The 16,683-nt window shown below is 46.5% G+C and overlaps 1 protein-coding gene across 1 annotated transcript in view; it reads right to left on the bottom strand.

The window, feature by feature from the left end:
* ZNF777 (zinc finger protein 777) overlaps positions 1-6,725 on the bottom strand; it is a 28,131-nt gene extending 21,406 nt beyond the window's left edge. The window contains exons 1-3 of the mRNA XM_021665237.2: positions 6,683-6,725; positions 1,894-2,754; positions 813-939 (exon numbers count right to left, since the gene is read on the bottom strand). Coding sequence (XP_021520912.1) covers positions 813-939; positions 1,894-2,739 — 973 coding nt within the window. The 5' untranslated portion in view covers positions 2,740-2,754; positions 6,683-6,725. The remainder of the gene's footprint in view (positions 1-812; positions 940-1,893; positions 2,755-6,682) is intronic.
* Between the last annotated feature and the right edge of the window lie 9,958 nt (positions 6,726-16,683).

Below are 16,683 nucleotides of genomic sequence, written 5' to 3'. Positions count from 1 at the left end.
GCATGAGCCACCCCACCCAGCCAAAAAATTAAAAGCAAGAGAATATATCCCATGGGAAGGTATGTATAAAATTATCAATTCTGGCTGAAATCAAAGTTTCTATGTGACAACACATTTAAATATTTCTTTTAAGATAACGTTTTTTGTATATGCCCAAGGAATTCTCCATATCACAGAAACAGATATATAAAATTAAAGTACATTTTGCCAGGTTTTCATCCTTAAATAGTTTTAATGAAAATCATAAGAATCCACAGACTCTGGGGTAAGATAGATCTCCATGAAACAAGCATTTAACCTCCCTGATCACAGCCTCAGTGTTCAGGCACTTGACTCATCAAGCAGGAGTGTGAACACCTGTGTTGCCACCCCAACAGCTTGGCTGTGGGGGTCCAAAGAGGTGATTCTTGTACAGCACTTCAAATGTGGCTGGTACACAGTAGGCACTCAGCACACTTCTTTCATTCTTTTTTCCTTAATTATAGTTTGCTGGACAACTTAATTTATTAAAAAAGGAGTCTGTGGGGTAAAATATGATGACGGTGAGAGACCATTGATACCTAGATCTTTCTCCTCCTTCTTGCCCAGCAGCTTCTCCAAGTGGTGTCTCAATCTACAAACTGTTCTGGCCTGGGCCGCACTGATGTGTGTGGGTATATGAGGGCGTTGGTTTTAATCTGTTGCACTCTCTAAAATTCCATTTTTCTTGCTTGCGACTATTGGCTCTGCTGGGGTTCGGAACTCCTTAAGGTTATGAGTGCACCTCGAGCTTGCGTCCAGGCAGCCCCCCATGGGTGAAGCCTTCTCCTTACCCATGGAAACCAGGGACTCGTAGTTGCCTCTCATCACATTCTTGTAGAGCTCCTTCTGCCACTCAGACAGGTTTCCCCACTCCTGCTCCGAGAAGTGGACAGCGACATCATCAAACGTGACAGGGACCTGAAACCACACAACAGACTCGGCTCGGACCCACCGGAAGCAGTCACAGGCCCATGGCTGGCCAATCCCAAGTCCCAAACCCCTGGCTCTGGGTCCTCACCTAGGACTTCTCTAGAAGTCTGGCCACTGTCCTGGCCCCAGAGTGAGGGGCCTGTCTTGTTTGATGCTTTTCTTCCACTTCAGGATATAATTCTTGCAGCTCTAAAGTATGGTCTGTGGACCAGCACCAATGGTGCTACCAGGAAACTTGCTAGAAATTCGGACCCTCAGACCTCACCTTAGACCTACTAAATCAGCTTTTGCATTCAGTAAGATCCCCAGAAGATCCACGTGCACAGTAAACTTTGAGGCATGCTGGCCTAGAGAACTGAGTCTGTTTTCTCTCTACATATGGCTGTGAAAGGGGGCAGCAGCACTGAAGAAGACAAAGCAAGTCAGTCCACACCGAAGCTCTTTCAGAACCTTCTGGAAAATAATATACAATCCTAACTTCTCTAGCTTTTTAAAGGAAACCTCTTGAAATCAGTTTTCCTGGCACTAACATGGCTTATAAATGAACTGATAAAAATGTGGAGCAGGACAGATCCTTGTGATGTTTAACCCAAGTTCCTTCCTCTGCTGCGATTGTGAAGCGAACGCACCCTCAGTGACTGATGGTAAAGCCTCTCCATGGCTCTCACCGGCCTTTGCTTTGCCTTCTTATCCTCTCACACGATGGACAGCTCTGCTGAACACCCTTCTAAACTGACAACCCCCGATCCCAGGGGCATTTCTGTACTAGCCTATACCCTCATCAACAGGAGAAATAATTTGATTTTGGCACATCCTGGCAACTGGGATCACTGTATTTTTTTCCTCCTCTCAACCACCCTTTCTTTCATATTACACCACATTCCTAAACCACACTCCAATTCGGATCCCTTCCTTGGGAAGCCCCAGTTGGGATGTGCTTACCTTGGGAACTTCTCCGTTGCTGCCAGGGGGCAGCCGCAGGATCCAGAAATTTCTGTTTTTCAGCAGGTTCTCCATGTTCTCCAGCCGCCTTTGCAGCAGCCCGTACTCCTGCAGCAGGGTTCCCAGCACGACCCACTTGCTCTCCAGATGGTTCGCGAACTCCACGGCTGTCTTCTCGCAGTCGGCTATCTTCTTTTCATTTGTCCCGGTCCTGCCTTCCAGGGTCAGTAGCCTCATGGCCTGGGCCTCCAGCTTCCTTTCCACTGCCTGGACAGCAGCCCACACGGCCAAGCGGGTGATCTCCGCCGTGGGGAGCGGCTGTTCCTTCTGGACTGCAGAAGAGATCTGGAAGGGGGTGTCCTTTTGGGAAACTGGGCTCTGGAGCAGGGGGTCCATGTCGGTCTCAGGAACTGTTGGGGAAAGGGTCAAAGAGTCTTTCTCAGGAGCTTCAGGGGAGTGAACGGGGGCTTCTTGGTGGTGGGGAGAGTGGGAGAGAAGGGAGATTTCTTGTTCAGCAGCAGCTGGGAGTGGATACTGGGTCCCTTCCTGGGAAGCCAGGGGGCCCTGGAGAGGAGTCTCTTGCTCAGAAGCGGCAGAACACAGGAGTGAGGGTCCCTTCTGGAGTACATGAGGCATCCGGCCAGAAGTCTCTTGCTTGGGAGCACTGGAAGTTTGGGGCAGGGAGCCTTGTCGGGGAATGGTGGGAGACAAAGAAGGAATTTCTTTGGGAGGAAGAACGCGGGATTGGAGCAGAGTTTCTCGGGGGAGTCCAGCAGGGGCCTGACGTAAGGTTTCTTCTTGCGGAACACTGGGGAACGACAGAGGTGATGAGCGTTGGTTCTCCATGTCCAGCTGCTGAACCTGTGTTCAGGGAAGGAAGGAGAAGAGGATTGAAGGCCACCATCTCCAGCTAGCAAAATAAATCCCAAAGACAAGCATACACATACAAAGTGCTTCCATTTGGGGAGCAATGACATGTACCCCTCAAATGTGACTCTCTTCTGGAGACCATAGCACCAATTTGGATATCAATTATGACACTATTATGAACAGCAAATAAAAGATGATTATACCACCTTTTGTTTCTTACAGAGCATCTCCTTTTACACAACAGACCTGGCACAGGTACCTTATGAGCAGCAGTGTGGGAGAGGGGAAAGGCTGCTGGACTCCTGTGAGAACACTTGGATTTTGGCCCTGTCTACACCTACTCCCACCTGTGTCACTCTGGATCGGTCATTTGACCTCGCTGTTCTTAGTGTCCTGTGTCGTCATCCATAAAACAAGGATAACAATATCTGACGCACACACTCACTCACCGAGTTGTTGGAGCACTGCACATAAAACTTGAAGAAACAAAAGAGCAGAATTTTGTAAAAGCCAAGCACCTACTATCCCACGTCTCCCAGTGGGGGTGGGGGTGGGAGCTCACCAGCAGGGGCCGGTACTGTTAACATTCTTGACTCAAAGGCGGACTTGGCATCCAGCCCCCACCACTTCTACCAGCATTAGGCCTGTGTGGTGCCCTGGGTTCCTTCCTTCGCTCGGTCCAAGAGTAAGGACACAACATTATCTGACGTTTCCCAGACTCTTACTCTTTGATACCAGTTGCACTGCAGATTCATCTCAATGAGTCAGTATGGTATATGTTTGACTTGGAAACACCTTTTACGTGCCCAGCCCCTGCTGTAGAGGCTGAATGGGCTTCTGGGCATTCTGGCCTGGCTTCTGCTATAAGCAGAGAGAGACATCAAGGCAGGCAATTCAGCCACTCCTAGGAGTGGGCAGCCGTTCACTGCAGTAGGTGTGCTCAGGTGGTCTGGGTTCCACCCTGGGGTTTCCGAGGTGGGGAGTGAATAAGCAGTAAGGCCTGGAAGGACGGAAAGCAGAGCAGAAGTCAGCCGGACTGGTGACCTGTAGCCAGATTTGGGAGGACCAGACCACCATAAAGACTTGGAGTACTTCTGGGATTTCCATGACCCACGCTCTCCTTGTTCCCCACCCTGCCATACTCACATTGAGAGAATTCTTGAATCACTGGGGAGGTGAAGCCACAATCTTCTGTGAGTGCCTAGTTCTGTACTTACCTACCTAGATCATCAATATCCTTATTGGAACCGAACACAATTTCTCCTGTAACAATTTTTGTCCACTCCCTCATCCTCTTCCTCCAGTGAATCTGCTCAACTGTGCTCTATATCCAAGTGGCCTTTAATTAAAATTTCAATTTTCTTCATTTGAAAATTAGCATATCCCCAGTGTTCAGTCTGACATATAGTATGTGTTCAATAAATGCCTGCTGAAGTTACGAAAGAATTATTAGGATAAATCATGAAGTTCCTTTAGTCACCCATCAGAGACTTATCTAAAGCTATTCCATATCTTCTACAGCTTTTTTTCTTTTATTGGTTCATTCATAGGTGACAACTATGACAGCATCGCACTTTTAAGCCAAGGATTGAAGATTCAAGACCCTATTCACAAAAGGTTTTTGAGGTAGCATCGTTTAACAGCCTCTGCCACTAACCAGATATGAGCACTAATCAGCTGGGAATGGCTAACAATTATCCAGCATTTATTATGTGCCATGAGCTGTGTTAAACATTTTAAAGGATTATCTCATTTAATCCTCACAAAATCTATGAAACAGGTACTAGAGTTACTATCCATACTTAGTACAGGAAGACACTGGGGACAGGAGAGGCTGAGCAAGCTGCCCCAGGTCCCACAGTGGTCTGGTTCCACAGCCTGCAGGTGACCTCGAGGCCTTCACTGTCAACTGAAGCAGCTGGCCAGGCAGGTGCGTGCTCTGAATCTTTTTACCTCGAAAATCCCGAGGCCTGGATATTATTAATACACAAAGACCTGTGGGAGGTTTGATAGGGTGGGGAGGGGTGGGGAGGAAGGCTTTGCTTTTAAAGATATTATCATTTAAGTTGGGGTCAGGGACCTCTTTGAAAATCTAATGAAAGTTTTGGGTTCTTGTCCTCAAAACAGACACAAGGGCAAAAGCAAACGTCTCCAAGGAACTCACAGACCCCTGCAGGCTCATCAACAGCTAAGCCAACTCTCAACTCTTCACTAGGGGGAAGGCAGGGCAGGGGGCCCTCTAGGCTAGGCACCCGGCTCTCAGGAAAAGCGGCTTCCTAACGCAACACAATAGGCACATTCCAGCCATTGCCTCAGAGGGAGATTAGGGTATCTGCCTAGCACTAGAAAGAAGGGAAAAAAATCCCTGGGGGGCAAGTCAGTCTCTCTGAGTAAGGCAGGGGTTTAACTGAAACAATGAAAAAAAAAAAAAAAAAACCCTCCAGTATATCAAACAGAGCCAGCAGACCAAGGCATCTTTACCAGCTAGACAAATCAGAGCTCAAAGGAAAATACTATTTCTTTCCTATTAATAGACTGTCTCTCTCCATTTCCGGATTTAGAGGACTGTAGAGGGGCCACAGGAGCGCTTTCCCTCCCTCGACCCCCAAATAAAAGCCCTTTGCTATAATTTCATCCATCCAGGTAAACCTGCTTATCTTACCCTAAGCAGAAAGAAATGGCCAAAGAGAGAGAGGAACTGTAAATATATCTAAAAGTAATAAGTTCAAATTCTCAAAAGGCTGGTAGGGGGTTAGAGGGAGAATTCTTCTAAACCACATTCATAGGATTTAACCGTCCCTCCCTCCCCCGAGGATCAGGAGTGGACTGAGTCTCCAGGATTCATGCCACATTAGCAGAAGCATCCATAACCACAGTATCTGACTTATTAAGAAAGTCGTGCCATTTTTTTGAATGACCCAGTGTGGTTCACCCAGCAGTATATGCCATTCAAGGGCCCCGAAGGCCTGAGCCCAGAGAAAGGCATGAAAAAATCTTCATTTTATTTTATTTTCTCAGGAGTTTTTTTTTTTTAATTAAAGAATTGGGGGGCTTTTTAGAAAGCCATATATCCTGCCTCCTTCCTGTGTACACAATAGGAAACTGAGGCTCAAAGGCACTGACTCCCATGCAGTAATCCTCTCACTAGCATGGCCAGGGCGTCTCAAAGAGCAGGACTGCGGGGGGCTCTGAGGGCTGATTTTTCAGAGTGGCTCCCGGAAGAGGAACATCAGCCTCCAATCCCCGAGAAGCTCACTCCCCAGACACCATCTGTCAGGACACCCAAAGTTTAGCCCGCGGCCTTCCAAACGCAGAGGCCGGAGGCCGAGGCTGGAGCCCAGAGGGTCACCTGCTCCCATCGCGGAGACGCCCGGCTGGGCGATGCCCGGCCTCCCCCGCCGCCCCCGACGGGCCGCGTCTGCCGCCCTGCCAGCCCAGGCCCCTCACCCAGGGGTGGCCGCCGCCAGAGCCACCCCCTCCCCGTCCAGGGCCGCAGCCCGCTGGACAGGCCTTTCTGTGGCCGCCGCACCGTGCCACGGATGCCTCGCTACGTGACCTTGGGGCCGGCAGGGTGGATCACCGCCAGGTGTCTGTGCCTCAGTGTCTCCGCTCTGCGAAATGGGAGAGCCGCGTCAGCGCCGCGCCCGGGCCGGGGAAGGCTCCGCGGGGCCGAGCTCTGCGGAAAACGTGCCGGCGGCCACCCCGACGGACGCAGCGCGGGCCCCGCAGAGAGAGAGCGCGCCTCCGGGCGCCCCACCTCGGGGCCGCGTGTGTGCCGGGCCGGGCGTCCGCGCAGCCTCGCACGGACGGCGGCGGGGCCCGCAGCCACCCCCCCCCACACCGCCACGGTCCAGGCGCGCGAACACCTTCAGGGCGCCCCCACCCCCCGCGCCAACGTCGCAGCGTTTCTGTCCCTTACCGAGATCCCAGGCCGGGCCGCCGAGCCCGGGACACGCAGGCCGTCCCCGGGGCCCCGAGGCCGCGCGTCCGTGCGCGCGCGGGCCGCCCTCACCGGAGCCGGGGCCGCCTCGGCCATGGCCCTGCGCTGTCCGGCCCGCGCCCCCGGAGTCGCCGCCGCCGCCGCCGCCGCTGCGCGCCTCCCCACGCAGGCCCGGCCGCCCGGCGCTCTCCGCAGGCGGCGCCGGCCCGGCCCTGTCTCCCCCGCCGGGGCTCGCGCGCGGCCGTCGGGCCCCGGCCTGCTCGGGGCGCGCGGGGGGAGCGGGCGCGGGGCCGCGGAGCCCGGGCGGCGGCGTCGGAGCGGGGCGCGCGGCTGTGCGGGCGGCCCGGCCGGCTGCGTCCCGGCCGCGAGCTGGGCCCCGGCCCTCAACGGCGGCCCCCGGCCCGCGCGCCGCCCCTCTGCGGCCGCGGCTGGGACCCCGGCTCCGGCCCCGGCCCGGGCTGCGAGCTGCGCTGCCGTCCCGGCGCCTCTTCAGCAGGGGAGCTGCACAGCAGCTGCCATGTTGCTACAAACTGCATCCTGGGAGGCATGTCCCTCTCAGGCCGTTTAAAGAGAAACACTCCGAGGCTCGTCGGAGGCTGCCGGAACCCAGACAGCTCCATCTACAGCCGGTAGGAGCGAACAGTGTCGAGCGAGCCGCCCGGCGGCGACGGACACGCCCTGAGCCCGGGCCAGCCCGTCGTGGAGCCCGGGCCGAACCGCCGGGGCCTCCCACCCTCCGGGACCCTCCGGCCTCTCACCTGGGGTCCTCGCCTGCCCGGGCACCCTCGGGCGAGGCCGGGAGGCGCGCGGGCGGAGGCGAAGTCGGAGCGCGCAGCCCAGGCGACGTGCTGGGGTCTGGAGGCGGCTTGATTGGCTCCGACAGCCTTCCTCCCGCCGATCCCCTGCGCCTCTCACACCCAGAACCCGGGGTCGTTCCCTTTCAAAACCTGCGCTCACAAAGGGATCTAAGAAACCCGTCACACCAGAGAAAGCCCGGAGTTCATGTGACCAGCTCAGTGCAGTCCGGGTTCCAGGGACGCGGGCTGTGCTTCCAAGGGGAGCCAGGGGGTTGGGTGCTTTTGTGAAATGCCCGAGTGTTGTTTTCGACATGAAAGGACAGAATTCCTGGAATCAGACCCTGCTGGGGCTGGAAGGGGCCAGACCGGTCATTTAGGAGGAAACTGAGGCCGAGTGGGCAGCGACTTGTTTACCCTCAGTCACAGTATGAATGAATGCTCTTTGTAACCAGGAGAAATCCCAAAAGAAATGCGGGAGCCTAGAGTTGAGGACTCCCCTTCCTGGGCAGGTCCACTTAAACATGTATTAACTCGATACCTACGAGGTGGCGAGAACTGGGGATCAATTGGAAAGGAAAAAAAGAAGAAATTAGAGGCAGGCGTCCTGGTTACTAGCGATGAAGCCCAACTGGAACTAACTTAAGGGGGGAGGGGAGCAGAGGACATTGTGTTCACCTAATGGAACCCCAAGGAGTGGAGCTGGTCTTGGAAGGCAGCAGGACTCAGTATGCTGGCAGCTCCAATCTCTCTTTAAAAATGGAAAGTTATGGATAGAGGTAAGGCCAGAGCTATGCATCCTGTCCCCTCCCTTCCCGGAGGCTAGAGTTCTCACCCAGGTCTTTATTTCCTACCCTGCCTGCATTCGTAAACAATGCACACTACTGGTTTTGGCATTTTTACATTTTATGCAAATGATGTTATCCAGTCCCGATCCTGTTGCCACTTGCTTTTTTCCATGGGCCATTACGTTTTTGAGATACAGACATGTTTAAACAAGAATATCTGGTTCATTCATTTTACCCACAATATAGTATTTCGTTGAATACATAAACTCCTGTTTAACGTTCCATTCCTCCTAGAGGAATGAGAACAAACCTGCTGCCAGTGACATCTGCATGAGTGTCTCATTGTGCACTGCTAAAGTGCGTCTGTAGAGACGCCTGGACATGGGACACTGGATGGCAAGAGCACCTTCATCTTTCCCTGGCTTCCTGAACTGCTCACCAAAGAGATGGTGCCCACTTACCCACCATCGTGTAATTTTCTCTTTCCCCATCCTGGCTCATACTTACTGATAATGGACTCAGAACATTTGCTGACATGATGAGTGTGAAATGGCAGCTCATTATTTTAATTTGTATTTGTATTTCCCTGATTAATGAAGTTGGGCATCTTTTGATGTTTACTAGACATTTGGTTTCTTTCTCTATGAATTTCCTCTTCATATCCTTTCCCAATGTTTTTGTTGTGAGGTCTTTTTCTTATTGGCTTATGATATTTCATTAAAAATCTATTCTGGATCCTAATCATATCACCATTTAATATAATTACTAATACGATTGCATTTAAATCTACCATCTTACTAGTTATTTTCTATGTGCTCCAGGTGTTCAGTGATACCCCTCTCTCTCTCTCTCTCTCTCTCTCTCTCTCTCTGTGTGTGTGTGTGTGTGTGTGTGTGTGTGTGTGTGTGTGTGTTTTTGCCAGCTTTGGGGTTGAGGTTTTTTGTTAAATTCCATTTTTGTATTAGTATTCTATTTTTTAGTAATTTCTATTTTCCACCATTTTCTTACTAGTTACACATCATTTTAAATGGTTGTCCTCAGTTTCACAATACACATCTTTAACTTTTTAACAGTCAACATACATTATACCACTTCACATATGGTGCGATAACCTTACAACAGGTTATCCCTACCATCTTTCATACTGTTGTTAGCATACATTTCATGTTTATGTATGTTATAATCTCCACGATACCTTGTTAGATGTGCAGATGGCAAATAACTTCTCCCAGCCTGTCTTTTAACATGTTTCATGGTAAGTGTTGCACAAACATTAAAAAATTTTAAAGTATTATTTATATGCAGTGTAATGCACAGATTTCAAATTTATGGTTTGTCTGACTTTGACAAATACAAAGACTTATGTACTCCATACCTCCCATCAAGATGTAAAACATTTCAGCCAGGCATGGTGGCTCACGCCTGTAATCCTAGCACTTTGGGAGGCTGAGGCAGGTGGATCACCTGAGGTCAGGAGTTCGAGACCAGACTGGTCAACATGATGAAACCCTATCTTACTAAAAATACAAAAATTAGCAGGGCATGGTGGTGTGTGCCTATAGTCCCAGCTACTTGGGAGGCTGAGGCAGGAGAATCACTTGATTCCAGGAGGCGGAGGTTGCAGTGAGCTGAGATCTCACCACTGCACTCTGGCCTGGGCAACAGAGCAAAAACTCTACACATATAATTTCATTACTGAAGAAAGTTCCCTCATGTTCTTTTCCAGTCTTTGAGTTCTGATGAATCCATGCGTCTGTGTTCTGCCATGGTAGATTACTTTTGCCTGTTCACATAAATGGAATCATACATATACACTCTTCCGTGTGTGAGTTCCTTTAGTCAGCATACTCTTTGAGATTCAGTCATACTGTTACACATTTTCTGTAGTTCAGTCCTTTGTGTTTCTCAGTAGTACATATTTCATTTCTTAAGATGACATACTTAATGTGAATTGATTCCTATAATTGTGTTTACTCTTGGTTTATTTCCCCCAACGATTACCAGCTGTATATTTGCACATTGATAATAAATATTGTATCATCAGCTGCAAATTTTTATGAATTTTTCACAAAAGGAATTGTTTCAAAAACAGTATTAAATTGTTAGCAAAACATGTTTTGTATTTTCTTCAGTAAATGGTTCTTCTTTTTAAAAAACATTTTGTATATTATTTTATTATTTCTTTCTATTTACTGCATTGTGGTTTTAAAGAGTAGCCTGAATAAAATAGGTTATTTGGAATTTGTTGTGATTTGCTTTGCAACCTATTTTTGTAAATAATCCATGTATACTTGAAAAGAACAAAATCTCTAATTGTTTGGATAAGACTAGTTGAATATGCTTTTCAAATTTTCTATATCCTTACTAATTTTTGTTTATCAATTACAGAGAGGTATGTAGAAATCTCCCATTGTGATTTTTCCATTTTTCGTTGTAATTCTGTCATTTTTTGATTTATGTATTTTGAGGCCATGTCATTAGGAACATTGAACCTTATGTCTTTTTCATAATACTGTGATCTTATTTATCCTAGTAATGCTTTTGCATTAAAGTCTGTTTTGTCCAGTAATATTAATTCTCCAGCTTTTTTGGGGTTACTGTTGGCTGATATGTCTTTTTCTGTCCAGTGAGTTACTTTGAACTATTTTGTGTCCTTATGTTTTAGGTATATGGCTTGCAAACATCATGTGACAGGATGTCAAGCATCATTTTGCCTGTGCCTGGGGATTGAGGGTAAGGCTCAGAACTAAGGACAAAAGATGTAAGGGACCCCATATTCTAACTTCATGTGGCCAAAAGGAGTTGAGACAGTCACTTACAGAGCTGACCAGGAGGTACCACCTCAGGATTGGCCCACAACTTGACACCCCTCCCCGAATACACAGAAAAAGAACACTTCACGAGAGGGAAATTCTTGTCTGTTCCTTCCCTTTTCCACCACATGAAAGAGTCTCGGTCTCCTTTTGTGGGACCCCAGGACTTGACTCATGATACTTTTCAGTCTCCATCTTCCACCATAGGGAAGAAGAGGAGGCCTTTGGTATATGTATCCTGAAGCGTGTAGATGTACTGAATCATGGAAATAGTATTTTACGTTGATTTCTGAAGAAGTAACTCATCAGAGTAGGGCTTAAAGCATCATAGAGGACAGGTGGGGCTACTCCCAGTCCATCCCAGTTCCTCTTAACCCGATGGTGTGATGAGACCTTATCAGCTTCCTTGCCCCACTGGGACAGAGCACAGAGATGATTGTGAGAGGCAGGGATTCTGCACTGCTGTGAGCCACAGGCCACAGGATGAGATGCCTGCCCCTGAGAGTTAGGGGAAATAGTTTCCAGATCCCTCTCTTGGGAGTGGTTCTCAGTGTCAGAGGGGGTGAGGGTGAAATTGAGCATGACCCCACTTACCTGGACACCACTATACCAGCAGATGCCTGCAGTCACAGGTGGAACCAAGCTGAATGAAGGTTCTCCATCAACAGATGTAAGCACGTTCTCCTCTACCTCTTTTTTGACCTCATAAAGCCAAAAGTGAAGCTTTGTGAAGGCCTAGGCTGGTGTCTGTGTGAAGGAAGCATGACAGGATCTGAAGAGTGGGCCACATGTTCTTTTCACCCCAAGCTGTTAGTGCTCCAGGTAGATTTAGCCTGAACTGGAGTTGAGGGGACCTGAGTTCTGTGTTGAGTTTCACTCGAAGTTCAAATGTGCCTCACACTAAGACTGAAATGAGACTTTTCCTATAACAGAAAGTGATGAAATATAGTATTAGAATTTCGACAAGATGTGATATGGTACCAAATAGCTGGAAAGCAAGGAAGGGTTGATGTAGCACAATTACAGGGTAGTCATTGGAAAAAGGAAAACTATTTTATGGTTATGCTCTGATGAATTAATACTTCTAATAAAACTTAAAAGCATAGAGCTGGACTTCTGTTTTCTTTTATCATTTGACAACTTATTTTTAAACTAGAAAGTTTATTTTGTTTACATTTGTAGTGAATGTAGATATATTTGGATTTTTTTCATCATTTTATTTTGTGACCTTTTCATCACTTCTTTCCCCCTTTCCTTACTTTCTATTAGATTAATAAGGCTCTCTTCATCAAAATCTTCTCCCTCTGCTAGGCACCATTCTACTTCTATTCACCTAGCAGTTTTAATGAACATTTTAAACATGTATGTTTGACTCACAAAGTCTATATGTAATTGATATCTCTGCCTTTTTCTTGAAATCACAAGGACCATAGAATGCTTTCATTTTAATCATACTCCATCCACCTTACATGTGATTGTTTTCTAGTAGTTTAGTTCCTATAAATTGTTTTTGTATCCCTCAAATTTGTCTTGTTTTATAAAGTCAATTCATGTTAAGATTTACCCACATTTACTGATGCTTTTTTCTCACCATTGTTTCTTCTTATATCCTTCTCTTACTGAATTTACCTACGGGGTTCAAGTTTCTTCTTCCCAAAAGATAGTCCTTAATAGTTTTTTTTTCTTCAGTGAGGGAATATGAATGGAATATCTCAGTTTTTATTTTCTGAAAACATCTTTATTTGGTTTTGCTGTTGTATGATAGTTGATCAGGGTATAAAATCTTCATTGACAGTTATTTTCCCTTACCGCTTTATAGAGTTAGTCCATTGTCTTCTGACTTCCATTTTTACAATAGAATAGTCTATTGTCAATCTAATAGTTTTCCTTGGAAGCCAATCTGGTTTTTCCCTCTGGTTGTTTTCAGGATTTCCTCTTTGTTTTTGGTGTTTGATAGTTTTATCACAATATTTTTACATGCGACTTTACCTTTTGTTGATGAAAATAGTCAAACTATAAAATATTTGAAGAGATTTTTTTCTAAGCCAAATATGAGTGACCAAGAAAAAAAAAAGTGACCAGGGGCCCATAACACAGCCCCAGGGAATTCAAAGTGGCTGGGCTACAGCTTGGTTTTTTATATAGGGAGACACAAGAAATCAATCAATACATGTAAGATATACATTGGTTTGGTCTGGAAAGGCAGGAAAACTGGAAGCAGGTCCTTCCAGGACATAGGTGGATTCAAAGATTTTCTGATTGGCAATTCGCTGAAAGAGTTATTATCTAAAGACCTGGACTCAATAAGAAGGAATGTCTGGGTTAAGATAAGGGGTTGTGGAGACCAAGGTTTTGTCATGCAGATGAAACCTCCAGGTAGCAGGCTTCAGAGCTCTTATCAGACCTAAAAAGATGCCAGACTCTTAGTTAATTGTCTTCTGGAGTCAGGGAAAAGACCTGGAAAGAAACATGGATTTTCTATAGAATGTAGATATTCCCCCGAAGAGATAGCTTGGCAGGACCATTTCAAAATATGTCAGAGAAATATGTTTTGGGATAAAATACTAGAGTCAGGCTAGAATTTGGTGACTTATTGCTATAAAAAGTCTTTTCTGGCAGTCTTAAGATCTCTGTTTTAATGTTAATGCTGGTCAGCTGTGCCTGAATTCCAAAGGGAGGAGGGTATAATGAGGCATGTGTAACCCCCATTTCCCATCATGGCCTGAACTAGTTTTTCAGGTTAGCTTTGGAATGCCCTTGGCCGAGAGAAGGGTCCATCAGTCAGTTCGGGAGCTTAGAACTTTATTTTTGATTTACATTTTATGTACCTTATTTAGGACTTATGCCTCTTAAATTTGAGGATTTCTTTCATCAGTTTTTAAAAATTGTTAGCTATTTTTTAAAAAAGTTTCTTTTCTCCAAATGTCCTAATAATTGCTTTTTAGATGAGAGCATCTGATTAGATAGAAGTATGGTAAATATTCCTAGCCTATGTTCTTAACATATCATGTTTCTGTCCATTTTCTCTCTGTGTCATTCATTCTGGGTACTTTTCTCGTCTATCTTTGATTTAACTAATTCTTTTCAGCTGTATCTAATTCTGCAGGTTCACCAGTTCATTTAAACACTTTCAATGCATATATATTTATTTCTAAAAATTCTGTTGGTTTCTTTTTCAAATATTTCTTTTTTATAATATCTTGATTTTTTAAAAAATTAGAGACTTTTACACTCCTAGTATCTTGATTTATCTTAGGGTTTGGTGATTTCTATTTCTATGCTTTTCCTACTCTGCTTTTTCTACTTTGTGCCCTCTATTAGTCTTATATATTACAAAAATACTCATGTTATATTCTCTTCTGGATTATCTTTACATGAATTCAAGCTCTTGGATTTTAATCCACTGCTTGTGTACTCACTGATGGTGGATTGTTTCCTTGTGGTCTTTGCAACATGTGACTATGTGCTTACACTGAGCAGGGATTGTGGTCTGGATCATGGGATGGTTCCTCCTGTTTTTGATTTTGCTTCAGCCAGAAACCTCAAGTGCTATCATTGGGCTAGGGCCAATTTTTACGTTAATTTATCAGCCCAGTGGATAATGTACATTTGAATCACAAACCTGTATGAGGTACTAGCTGTGGTTTTGAATTCTCAAGGAAGATACAGCCCCCGCTCTGGTGCTATAACCCAAAGTCCAACCTGAAACAGATAAGCTCTCTGTCATCTGTGACAGCTGTGGAGCTATGCCACTCACATCTCCATTCAGCCACAAGCAGCCCTGCTAACTGACAGCTCAAGTAGTGAACCCCTTCAGGAAATGCCTTGGTTTTCATGCTTTTCTTAGGCAGTCCCAGCCCATGCCTGAGCAGGTAGGGTCCTAGGGCCTGGTTATTTCTGCCCAACACAGGATTCCTCTGATAGGCAATATTTGCTCTAGAGCCCATCATCAGATTGGCTGAAAGTCAGATCCACATCCCGCTCAGTTCCTGCTTCCTTGCCTCTTTGCTTTCACAGGTGTTTGCCCTGCCTTGTGGGCTGCGACTTGCCTGAAAGACCCTGCTTCCTCCTCCGTTTATTTTCTATGGGCATTATTCTCCAGTAGACTTCCTGAACTCCAAACCATGTCTCGGTGTCTGCTTCCCAGAGATCCAACTAACACATCATCCTTTGGTGTTGGGATGCATTTTTTTCTGAATCATGTATTTGATGAAGATGAGGCCCTTGAAAATGAGGTCTTCAAGGGGCTTCATGTGGAGGTGCCTACATATCCTTCTCTTCACCCCACTCCAGGTAGGCCCAGCAGCGACCCACGTGCTGACAACTTGGGTATAGTTTTGCCTTCATTTGGGGCATACTGGAGTTTCCTTTTATTTCATTCTATCTTAGATCTATATTTAAAGTTATATTTATTAGGTCCTATCTGGAACTTCCAGATGTTTATAACTTCAGTGTATTTGGGTCATACGATCCACAATATTTGCATTTATTACTCTTTGACCACATTTTTTTAAAACATAAATTATTTAAGTTATATATTTCATGTCTAAACTGTGTTATTAATGTTTCTAAATAATCAGGTACAAATTGTACAACTCTGGGTTAAAAGAAACCTGACAATTATAACAAAATTAGAAACTTCATTTTATAGTTGTCAGGGAATAAAGGCCTCCTTATTTCTTCTAAGTTTCTTGACTCATTTTTAAATTTAATTTTTTAAATTTTTATTTTTTGAGACAGAGTTTCACTCTTGTTGCCCAGGCTGGAAGGCAATGGCGCCTTCTTGGCTCACTGTAGCCTCCGCCTCCCGGATTCAAGGGATTCTCCTGCCTCAGCCTCCTGAGTAGTTGGGATTACAGGTATGCACCACCACACTGGGCTAATTTTGTATTTTCAGTAGAGACAGGGTTTCTCCATGTTGATCAGGCTGGTCTCAAACTCTCAACCTCAGGAGATTCTCCCGCTTTGGCCTCCCAAAGTGCTAGAATTACAGGCATGAGCCACCGTGCCCAGCCTGCCTCATTTTTAAACAAACACGTTTACACACAAAGCAAGAGATGGTCTCATAAGGTGACAGAGGGAGTCTGAGCAGGGGTCTGTGGAAAAACAGGGGAGGTATCAGTTCACCTGCAGACATCCAGGAATGCTGGGTGATGCTTTGGGCCAAGACCTGGGGGAAAGTGGGAGCACACCAAGTGGCCGAGAAGGAGGGGAAGGAGGACATGATAAGCAGTGGGAGCAGCATGGTGTCAGGGAAAGGCTGGCAGTCAGTTTGTGTAGAGGGTGAGACACAAGCAGAGGAGCAGGAGATGTGAACAAGGAAGGAGTGCCCTCATGAGGGCTGGATGTGCTGTGCTGAAGTGGGATTTTAGCCAGCAGATGATGAGGAGCCACTGGAGTACTTTAGATCAGGGAGCCTAGTGAACAGAATCCCAGTTAAAAAGGCCCCCCTGGGTCAGTATGAAGGATGGACTGGGGCTGGGTGGGGGCAGGAGTTACAGACTTAAGGCCTGGAGGCCTCTAACAAGCCTTCAATGTGGAAGAATAATCGATGAATGCCAGGGAAATAAGAGTAATAGTTAACA

Source organism: Aotus nancymaae, unplaced genomic scaffold (assembly GCF_030222135.1).
Source record: "Aotus nancymaae isolate 86718 unplaced genomic scaffold, 86718_ANA_hifiasm-v0.15.2.pri h1tg000002l, whole genome shotgun sequence".
Lineage (NCBI taxonomy): Eukaryota > Metazoa > Chordata > Mammalia > Primates > Aotidae > Aotus > Aotus nancymaae.
The sequence above is the reverse complement of the archived record's forward strand: the minus strand, read 5'-3'. Positions and strand labels throughout refer to the sequence as shown.